At 39.6% G+C, this 11,829-nt stretch overlaps 1 protein-coding gene across 6 annotated transcripts in view; it reads right to left on the bottom strand.

Annotated features, from left to right (window-relative positions):
* LOC106515015 (elongation factor 2) overlaps nt 1-11,829 on the bottom strand; it is a 20,717-nt gene that overhangs the window by 8,732 nt on the left and 156 nt on the right. For 3 of the 6 annotated variants that reach the window (XM_014004602.1, XM_014004605.1, XM_014004606.1), the window contains exon 2: nt 1,808-1,810. The exons of the other annotated variants lie outside the window; for them this stretch is intronic. In XM_014004602.1, coding sequence (XP_013860056.1) covers nt 1,808-1,810 — 3 coding nt within the window. The remainder of the gene's footprint in view (nt 1-1,807; nt 1,811-11,829) is intronic. 6 annotated transcript variants of the gene reach the window in all.

Here is an 11,829-nt window from a genome sequence, read left to right as displayed (position 1 = left end):
TAATAATAATAATAATAATAATAAAGCTAAATTACAGTGAACATCAGCAATAAAAAGAACCAACATTTAAAATCAGTAAAATTTGACAAAAATGTCTCATGAGCTCAAATTTTAAAGGTAAGTTACTTAAATTTGTTGGGTTGTGGATTAAAGAAGGAAAGTCATATAAGATAAGATAAGATAAGATAAGATAAGATAAGATAAGATAAGATAAGATAAGATAAGATAATTTAGTAGTCTCCCGTGGGAGAAATTTGTCCTGAAAGCAGGGGCAAGCACTACAACATGACAATAACAATTGCAATAAAACTCATCAAAAGAACAATAACAATGAATAATGCATAAAAAACAGAAATACATTAAAACCACAAATGTCAGATAAGATCCTCTCAGCATCCCCAATACATCCATGCTAGTTTTGGTCATCATCTGGACCTCCTATCACTCTGTCCAGTCCCTACTTGTCTGCCATTTATCAGATTAATAGAAATGTAGCCCTAATAACTGCCATAATTTACAGTGAAAATAATAATTTGTGTTATTTCAGTCAGTTGCAGACTCTTCTTTAGTGAAGTGATTGTTCATGTCATGAATCTTGACTATTTTTCTACCAGCAGATGGCACCTCAATCTCAGTTTTCAGCACTTCAGTAGCATTATTAAAATCCACATGTTGATTCATTTTCTATCCCAATGTTGTTGACTTAAACCATAGAAATCACTTACTTGTCGAAGCCCGTACCTCCCTTTTCGTAAGGTAATACTTTTAGGGTTTTATTTGTTATGTTTGATATCATAGGTACTTTTTTTTCAAAAGGCATTTCAATAAAACGTTTGATGCCTTTCATAATGTTTTATTTTTACACAGCAGCTATAGAAGTAAAATAACTGGAGAAACAAGTTACATTGTTTTGTCTGCTTCCTTCCTTCTTCCTGGGGCTTTGCAGTGAGCAAATGGACATGAAAGATTTGGAAATTGACGTTGGATATCCTTCCACAGCTCCAACCTGCAGCCTTACAATCACAAGACCACCGAGCTACAGCAGCCCTCTGTATGTCTAATACAGCGAAACCAACAGGCAAAAGGTTTAAAAAAATAGCTGCATAAATTTTGTGCTGCATATGCAGGTCCTTCTAAAAATTTGGCATATTGTGATAAAGTTCATTATTTTCTGTAATGTACTGATAAACATTAAACTTTCATATATTTTAGATTCATTTCACACCAACTGAAGTAGTTCAAGCCTTTTGTTTTAATATTGATTTTGGCAAAAAGTAAAGAAAAACCAAAAATCCATATCTCAAAAAATTAGCATATGTCATCCGATCAATAAAAGAAAAGTGTTTTTAATACAAAAAAAGTCKACCTTCAAATAATTATGTTCAGTTATGCACTCAATACTTGGTGGGGAATCCTTTTGCAGAAATGACTGCTTCAATGCGGCGTGCCATAGAGGCAATCAGCCTGTGGCCCTGCTGAGGTGTTATGGAGGYCCAGGAGGCTTCAATAGCAGCCTTAAGCTCATCCGGAGTGTTGGGTCTTGTGTCTCTCAACTTTCTCTTTATAATATCCCACAGATTCTCTCTGGGGTTCAGGTCAGGAGAGTTGGCAGGCCAATTGAGCCCAGTAATACCATGGTCAGTAAACCATTTACCAGTGGTTTTGGCACTGTGAGCAGGTGCCAGGTCATGCTGAAAAATGTAATCTTCATCTCCATAAAGCTTTTCAGCAGATGGAAGCATGAAGTGCTCCAAAATCTCCTGATAGCTGCATTGACCCTGGCCTTGATAAAACAGTGGACAAACACCAGCTGCTGACATAGCACCCCAGAACATCACTGACTCACAACTCTTCTTGTTGTGCAGCGTTTTCTGCCACGCTTGTCATGTTTTAGAAAGTTTCTTGACCCGTATGCAAACACTCCAGGAAACAAAGTTTTAAGATGTTTATTTTAAATGAAAGTGATCTTGGTCCAACATGGTCCTGCAGATGCAGGGGGTCAGGAACACTGGTGGAGGACAAAAGATGATGAGACCAGGAAGGTGTATATGGTAAACACAGAAGAACAGGAGCTTAGCTTAGCTTACTATGAAGATGAAGCAGGTCGGCCAGGGAGAGGTGAGTGGGATCCTAGGGGTTGAGTCCGTGAGCCAAGGAATTATTGAGCAGGTTGGAGGGCAGACAGGTTACATATTTGAGGACAGAGGAGTCCTGAGATGGCAGCCGTGGGTGGATGAGTCCAAAAAGCACAGAGAGAGATGAAGATGATCTTTAAGTTTGGAGGACCTCAGAGGAACCGGTCCAAACCATCAATGGAGGTAACCTTTTAGGAACACAAACAGGAGTAAGTKATCTCAAAGCTCTAGGCCCAAGAGAATTTACTGTAGAGGGAAAAACTCAGAGAGTACTCTAAGGGCTTGAGGTTACCACAAGAATTAACACTCAGGCATTGAAGGGCTGACTGCAGACTCCTCTTATCCTCCTCTTAATGAAGGTAGATGAATTGCAGGTGTGGGRCTTGCACACCTGCTGGAGATTCTGCCCTCCTGCAGGCTGKGCTCCAGGAGGACAACTAGTGGATGAATACTGGAACTGACAAACTCTAGATCCCAACACACACGTTTTCCTTCCCACAGACTTCCCACTGAGGTGCCTTGATACAGCACTCTGGGAACAGCCTATTCATTCAGAAACTCTTTCTGTGTCTTACCCTCTTGCTTGAGGGTGTCAGTGATGGCCTTCTGGACAGCAGTCAGGTCAGCAGTCTTACCCATGATTGTGGTTTTGAGTAATGAACCAGGCTGGAGTTTATAAAAGCCTCAGGAATCTTTTGCAGGTTTTTAGAGTTAATTTGTTGATTCAGATGATTAGGTTAATAAGTCATTTAGAGAACCTTTTCATGATATGCTAATTTTTTGAGATATGGATTTTTGGTTTTTCTTTATTTTTTTTGCCAAAATCATCAATATTAAAACAATAAAAAGCTTGAACTACTTCAGTTGGTGTGCAATGAATCTAAAATATATGAAAGTTTAATGTTTATCACTACATTACAGAAAGTAATGAACTTTATCACAATATGCTAATTTTTTGAGAAGGACCTGTACTTTTACAACCGTTTATTAACAGAATTCAACTCATATTTAATTTGCCTTTGTAAATAAAAAAATGCATTAGTGATTGCTTTTCAAAAAATCAGACACATCTTCACACAAATGCTCTTCTCCTCAAGCAACTCCGTCACATCTTGTGAAGAAGTAAGTTTTAAAAATAAATTGGTTATTTATGAGTGCAAAGCAGCGAAGGTCAACAGTTTTAAAGCTCCCAACTTATTTCTTGCATTTGCTGTGTGACTGTTTTAGTAAATTATGATAAATATGCTACTCTTTCCTCAGTACTGATTCTCTCCTGGAAATAAACATCTGGATATGTTCGACACAGTTGTGGCTTCAGCCATCTTTTATGGCATCGTCTGTTGGAGCAGCAGCTTATCCACAGCTGAGAGGAAGTGGCTGGACAAGCTCATCAAGAAGGCCAGCTCTGTGTTGGGATGCCCCCTCGACCCAGTGCAGGTGGTGGGAGACAGAAGAACTCTGACTAAAATAACATCTATAACAGAAAACACCTCCCACCCAATGCATGGAACTGTGGCTGAACTGCAGAGCTCCTTCAGTGACAGACTGCTGCATGCACAAAAGAACGCTACCGCTGATCATTTCTCCCATCAGCTGTTAGACTTTACAAACATCACCGCTCGCAACAATCATGATAAGCATCCATGTTTGTGTTTGCACATCAAACAACTCTACCTCGCAATCATTACATAAATAATAACCAGTGGCAATTGTACATATTTTTTCCAGTGCTGGAACACTGTCTGAGTTTGAATCAATTTGCACAGACTGAGTATGACCACTTTGCACGAGTCTGTCATAACTCTCTTTTTCCTGTAATTTATATTTTTCTGCACAGTATCTTGCCTTATTTTTCATTTTTATCCAATCTTGATAGACCATTACAGTAATGATTATTGTTACTATCTTTAAATCTATTATTATTGCTACAGTTGATAATGTCACACAGCAATATACTGTTTCTGTGGATTGATGTATGTATCTGCTGCTGCTACTACACCTGAATTTCTCCGTACGGGACAATAAAGGTGGTTTCTATTATATTCTATTCTATTCTATTCTATTCTATTCTATTCTATTCTATTCTATTCTATTCTATTCTATTCTATTACACTGAGAGCCCAGACAAGGATCACTCTGTACTGCTGCAATTTAACTTGTGGTTGGGGTGGGAGGACAGACACAGACAGAAATATGTTGACTGAACACATGTGACAGAGTTTCTCATTTACCTCAATTGATCTGTTTACCTAAATTTCAGCTCTCACTGTCRTACTGTGTAAAAACCATCGTCACACTTTATAATGGAGAAGAAGAACTGGAAGCTAATTTATCCTGATTTATTGATAGTAGATGGAAATGACATATTTCTAGAAGAATGTGATTTATTCCCCACAGCAACTCTTGTTGAAATTTAACATTGTTTATATTAAAATTGAAACCAGTCACAGGTGTACTGGACTGGTCTTCAGTAACACCTTGAAAGTCCTCAGCTGCCTGTGATTCATCCCGAGCTGCTGCCGTTCCACTGCTTTGATCTTAGCTCTCATTGACTCCTCAGGGACGTCTGAACATCACACGCAAACATCAAAGACATTTTAACACCTATTATACAGATATTCTCCTCAAAGGACACTTCATTTGATTTGATTACTTTATGTTCACAAATTCAACTCCTGAAAGCGTTTCTATGACAGTGGTCTCTGAATGTTATAGAAACTCCAAATACATTAACAATGCATTTAATGTGCACTGAATTTAAAATTTACTTTATCATAAATACAGGTATGAACACAAAGATCACATGCTCTCAGTTCCATTGAGTCTCTCTGAGGTAGCAGTATTAGCCAGCAGTTTGCTGGAACTAATGATATAGAATCAGACATCCATCTTATCCACCGCTTGTTCMAGTCGGGTTGTGGGGGCAGCAGCTTGAACAGAAAAGCCCAGACCTCTCCTTTCCCAGCCACCTCTTCCAACTTTTCTTGGAGCATTCCAAGGTGATCCCTGGTCCAGTTTAGAGACATCAGGCGTTTTTGCACTGTTCGATCCCGGCCCTGCTCTGGCTGAGCCGGCGTTCAAACCCAGGTTTGGTGTTTTTGCATTAGCCCTCATGGCCCAGGTCCACCTCAATTATTGGAACCTTGAGAGCTGTGGTCCCAATCAGGTCAGGCTGCTTGGATTTGGAAGTGCTGATCCTCATCCCGGCTACTTCACACTTGACTGCGGACCGCTCCAGTGAGATCTGAAGATCACAAGGCAATGATGCAAACAGGATCACATCATCTGCAAATAACAGAGATAGAATCCTGAGGCCACCAAACCGGACTCCCTGGCTGCACCAGGGAATTCTGTCCATAAAAGTTATGAACAGAATTGATGACAATGTGCAGCCCTGGCAGAGTCCGACTCCCACCATGAAGGGGTCAGTGTGAACCAGGCTCTTCTTTAAGGTGTCCGGTTGTTGTGCAGGAATGAACCCAGATCCAGACGGCGGCGAGGAGCTCAAAGTAAAAATGTTTATTAAAACAAAACAAAAAGCTGACGTGGCAGCAAAAACACAAAAACTTAGAGAACGGCAAAAAGACGACAAGGAGAACCATAACAGAGGGTAAATACCAAACAATGAACTAGTGAGGATTTGGAGGACATGACCAGAATTACCAACAGAAGGAAAGAGGATGATGAGCGACAGCTAAGGATGATTGATTACTAAACAACTGACAGGTGAGTATAATTAACTAACTGACAGGAAAACAGACTGAGAAGAGATGAGAAGTAATGGCACAAGGAGGACACAAGAGAGAGACAATAGACAAGATAGTTTTTCTTTTTCAAGGGTAGCGCGACCCCTGCTGGTTGCCACATGACCTGAMCACCTGTTCCYCCATGTTTTTGTCATGTGTGTCTTCTTGAATGGGTGTTCTTAAATGTAATTTCATTGGGCTCCGTACAATGACAATAAAGGCATCATCATCATCATCATCATCATCACCATCATCATCATCACCATCATCACCATCACCACCATCATCATCATCACCATCATCATCATCATCATCATCATCACCATCATCATCATCAAAGTAAGGTCTGTATTATAGATATAGACCTACTTCATAGACTCCATAAAGACATGGATGGCAGAGGCTGGTGTGGATGAACTTGACTGGCCTGCACAGAGTCCTGACCTCAACCTGATAGAACACATTTGGGATGAWTTAGAGCAGAGACTGAGAGCCAGGCCTTCTGTCCAACATCAGTATGTGACCTCACAAATGTGCTTCTGGAAGAATGGTCAAAAATCCCCATAAGCACTCCTGAACCTTKTGGACAACCTTCCCAGAAAWGTTGAAGCTGTTCTAGCTGCAAAGGCTGGACCAACGTCACGTTGAACCCTGTGGATTAGGAATGAGATGCCACTTAAGCTCATATGTGAGTCAAGCCAGGTGAGCCAATACTTCAGGCAATATATTCTATTTGATCAGTTTGTCCTTGAGGTGCAGCTGTGTAATTTAAAGTATTACACAAAACGGGTAACACCATCCAACTGAGCTCAGCTTAAATGATCAGACATCCAATGTCAGCTGGGACAATTTGCAGAGTCCACAGATGCAGCGAAAAGATAAGCAGGTTTAGATATTAGATAAATACATTTCTATCGATTAACAGCATGAATATATTTCATCTTTTGGAGATTAAATCCACCATTTTGTTTTGGATCCGTTCCAGGCTCGCAGTTCTAGGGAAACAAAAACACCAGAGCAGAATGTGACGTGGTCTGATTCTAAAGTGAGTTTTTTAGAAGACAGCGTGTGGCGCTGCTGCCTGTTGTTTCAAACAGTGAAGTAAAACAGGTCACTGCTTCCACATGTTTATGTTCCTGTACAGAAAAGAGATGTTGAGATTTACCATAAGTAAACACAAAAAGCGCAAAAGTAAGCACAAAAATTTGTCTTTGTCACTTGTCAACAACTTGCTATAAATGTAAATGGTAAATGGACTGTACTTATATAGCGCCTTTCTATCCATCCAGGACACTCAAAGCGCTTTACACTTACAGATATTCACCCATTCACACACTGATGATGGCAAACTGCATTATAGCCAATGCTTTATCTGAGTGTTGCTGCATCCCTCTTTACAATCAATTTTGGCACCTGGAACATCATCTTTGTTTAGGTTTGCATGAAAAAAACTTTGGATTCAGGCATGATGTATGTGGTCTGCTGCAAAGTTTGTCTGACATCTGGGACTTTGGAGATTCCTGGAAATTCTTGTGATATTCCTGATCAATACTATTCCACCTCTATTCGGTCACCTCCCTTTGCTATACAGGTCTTAGCATGGGGTTCTTTCTGCAAGGGTCTCTGATATCTGCCATTTGGCCACAAATCTGTCACAATAGAGCGCCACACTTTTCAGCAGACTGAATGTTTGTGCTCTCTCTATCCAGGAGTTTCTGGCCATTTGACTACTTATAGACAATGTTACATTTACATCCCATCATGGATCAGTCAGCTGCAGCATCTGATCAATATGTGATCCATGATGTGATGTAAATGTAACATTGTCTACATATAGATAAAATCAATCACTGCAATATAACAACTTTGTCTGTTTCTGTTACTTTTACAGTGGATTGTATCAACTCTGTTACATACAGAAGGGAAACTTCACCAAAGTGAAACATAAATCTATTGATCTGTGTTTGATTACTCTGGCTGGCTTTCTCAAGGACCAGGATGTGTGACACAAAAATCTGAATTTTGGAACTGATTTGAATTACGTAACTGAAAGTGAAAGTAGTCAAACTGAATTTTTAATTGACCAAAATACAGTTTCAAAGCAAATTAATTCAGAAACAAAACTTTAAATTCAGTTTCAAACCATTAAATTCACTTTCAGTTTATTAAAATTCATTTTCAAACCAATGCATTCAATATCAAATTATGCACATTCAGATTAAATCTGAGCAATTCAGATTCAATTCCTGTTGGCAAAGATTTATCACACAGATATGCTAACAGACTCTGTAAATAGCATAATTTACAGTTTGACCAACAGTACAAAGCTCAGTTAGGTTCTTTTCCAGGAATCACTGGCACCTTTGCTTATATGGCAATGGATGAACATTCTTTTAAATTTTTTTTTGTCTTGTTGTTTTTGTTTACTTGAGCGGCTGTGGTGGAGTGGTTAGGGGAGTCGTCCTAGAACCAGAAGGTAGCCGGTTCGATCCCCCGTCCAGCTGTTGTGTCCTTGGACACTTCACCTGCCTTGCCTACTGATGGTGGTCAGAGGGTCCGGTGGCACTGCTGCATGGCAGCCCCACCTCTGTCAGTGTGCCCCAGGGCAGCTGTGGCTGGAGCTTACCACCATCAGTGTTGTGTGACTGTGCGTGTGCATGGGTGAATGTCTGAAGTGTAAAGCACCTTGGGGTCCAGCGCATTCTCCTGTGAGACAAAGTTGACCTGAGTCTTGTAGAAGGGGCTGCTCTGCAAACAAAATGCAGCAATTTTCATCACACAACTACATCAATAAGCATTGATTTTGTGGCCTCAGATGAAGTATGCAGGGCAACTTTACCGTTACAGAAAACCATTGTGTAACAATGAATATGGTATATTTACTTCATGATGACAACATCCTGCATAAGAAAAGGGTTAAATTTCTGTTGTTTTTTAAGACATGTCTTGTTTATTTAGGTTTTATTTTATTTGAATTATTAAACCTCTGAAAAGTATAACTTTAGACTAAAAGGAGGGAACATTTCAACAAGGGATTTATTTCTTAATGCACTTTCAACACCGCAGATTGAAATGTAAGAATTATTTTTCTTTTGTAAGCCTGCAAATGAACTTAAACATTGTTAGATGATTGATTTAGAGCTCCTTAGCTCATTTTAATCAGTTAACATGTTTAAATCAAAGCAGGTTTTGCTCCAGCCAGCGGGGTTTCTTACATCTTTGCATACAAAAGTGGCAACCAGCAGGGATGCAATGTGATCACTTTTATGATGCATGTTCTCATTTCATGTGTTAACTCATCCCAGTTGGATTGCAAGCAGATGATTGTTGATATATTTGTCAGCAACTTTAACACCTTCCTGATAGTAACCTAAGACAGCTCAGTTCGGGACTGATGCGTGTTCTGTCCTCCTCCGAGTATTCAGAAAAAACACGAAGGCAGAAAGGCGAGTAGAATGAGGTAGTATCAGAGCCGGGGCCGAGCCYGGCAGGCCCACTTCTGAAAAAGCAACACTATTCCCACAGTTTGATCATTTATAAGGAGCATAAGCATTGATGAAAAATTCTAGTTTTTATTTGACATCACAAAAACCAAACAGTGAGATCATCTGAACGTGTTTTCTCTCTGTTCTATGAACTGGGTGCCTTTTACTGAAACAGCTGTAGGAAAACAGTTCAGTTCTTGACAGCTTGACATGTTTACAACAAATTGGTGGAGAAGTAAGGCGAGAGAGCAAAAGGATAAAAGCGGATCAGGGTAAAAGCAGCAGACAGGTCAGAGACATGAGATCAGCAGAACAGGTGATAAAGAGAGGATGTCCGCGAAATTTATCAGGTGAAGCAGAGATAGAGGGATATCACACTTATAAAGAGTTTCAGGTTTTCTCTCATTTGTTTGATTTGTAGATACTGAATCACTGAATTCATATAATCTCTAAACAGGAATGACATTTGAAAAAAAAAACTAATTTTCAACAATGACCCAGTTCTTGCAGAAATCTGAGCTCTTTCAGACAGAAAAAGAAGACAAAAAAGGTTCATTGAGTTGTCAGGTAAATGGGTTTTGAATGTCATTTTACAACCAACTAGATTTGCTCAAACATATAATTACTTCTTCTGTTGCTAAGCGGCACCGCCATCACGCCATGGAACACGTTGGGGTTGAAAATGTGATATTCAAGAAGGATTTTTTTAGAAGAATAGACTAGCCAYAAAATAAATAAATATACAGAAAATAGCATAACATTGTATAGTGTCCCCAGATTTGATGCAAACCACTGCTGACAATTAGTGAACAGATTTTCAAGGTATTGTTAAAAAATAAGCAGTGTTCGTTACCCTTTACCTGTTGAGACCTAACACCAGATAATAATAATGACCTGTGAATGTTTGAGTGAGCCATACAAAACCATTCGGACACAGCTGTGTGGACTAATTAGCTTTTAATGTGCCTTCCAACAGGCACCAACCAAACAGTGAGAAAAAACCCAGGAAACACACATCAAGTAACAGCCTTCTTCACATCCTGACTCCACCTCATGACATATGTTAAAGGGGCAGGCTGTCTCTGCATGGAATCAGGATGTCATACATCGCTCCTCACCCTAATGGTATCATCACAGTTCTTATTTATTTGTTGTTTTTAAGTGAGACATGTATCTAACTAACAGCCTCCTGAGTCTGTCAGACCCTGCTCAAGAGCCCCACACAACCCAGTCTGCACATAAAATCATCAATTAAGTCAGAGATAACCACATTATAGAAATATAGTATTGTTCACCTAATAAAAGACTATACAATGTGTTGTGTTTTTAAAAGTCAGTAGTAAACACCCCAATAAATTCCTTCAGTATCATGAGTGTTTCCTGCAGATGATAAATCAGATTGGGATTATGATGTGCAGGTCTACTATTTCCCATCTTTAGCTGCACAGTGGCATCTAACAAATTCCCACTCCCAACCCATCACATATCGATGCTTGTCCAGGTTCCCTCTGCGTCTGGTTTTGACTCGTCGAGTAACCCCCTTGCGTCAGTAATTGATGCACCACATAGGGTCTTTGGGTTGGYGTCCGTGGTTAATATTAGGGATCAGGGTTACTGGTTAATTTTAGGTAGTGAGGTCAGGGATAGAATGTCTAGGGCTAATAGAAGTTAAGTTTAGGGTTTGGGACAGTTAGTTACCTATTTTCTACACTTTTCAAAAATCTGACAATGTACTCCTCCTCCTTGTTCTCATCTCGTCAATAACTGACGGCTTACCTGACGCATCAAAACCGGACGCAGAGGGAACATAGACAAGCATCAGTATGTGTACGAGCTGGGAGTAGGGATGATTGTGGCATTAATAGAAAAGAAAACAAAATCCTTTTAATAGAAGAACCAGGCTCAGGACGAGCAGCCATTTGCCTCAACTAGCTTGGTTTGAGAGGACAGGAAAACTACAAAAACATACAGTAGAATGATCAAGCTGCTGCCCTCATGACCTGACTTTGGAACAAGCAGAAGATGATGGATGAATGTATGGCTGGATCCAGAGTTTAACGTAGGAAAATTAATTTTTCTTTTGAATGAACATTTTCCTTGCACTAGGCACGTATTTTAGTAGATTCAACTTGCAAAAGAAGTGACAGTCAGACATTTCTCCAAATTGTCAAACTGTACCTAATCAAGGCATTACATGTAAAAGGTTCGCAGAGCAATCCTGTTTAACAGCCAAGGCAAACTTGATATCATTCTTCTGATCACAAGTCAGATTAAAATTAGCTTAATATTTAATCTGACCAAGATCTTAACATCTTCTCTCCAAATTGACACTTTTAACCTGGATCACTTGTCAATTAACTAATAGAAGGCAAAATATTTCCTTCTGGGGAAATACAGCGGGTAAAATAAGTATTGAACACGTCACCATTTTTCTCAGTAAATATATTACTAGAGGTGCTAATG

This window comes from Austrofundulus limnaeus, unplaced genomic scaffold (assembly GCF_001266775.1).
Source record: "Austrofundulus limnaeus strain Quisiro unplaced genomic scaffold, Austrofundulus_limnaeus-1.0 Scaffold25, whole genome shotgun sequence".
Taxonomy (NCBI): domain Eukaryota; kingdom Metazoa; phylum Chordata; class Actinopteri; order Cyprinodontiformes; family Rivulidae; genus Austrofundulus; species Austrofundulus limnaeus.
The sequence above is the reverse complement of the archived record's forward strand: the minus strand, read 5'-3'. Positions and strand labels throughout refer to the sequence as shown.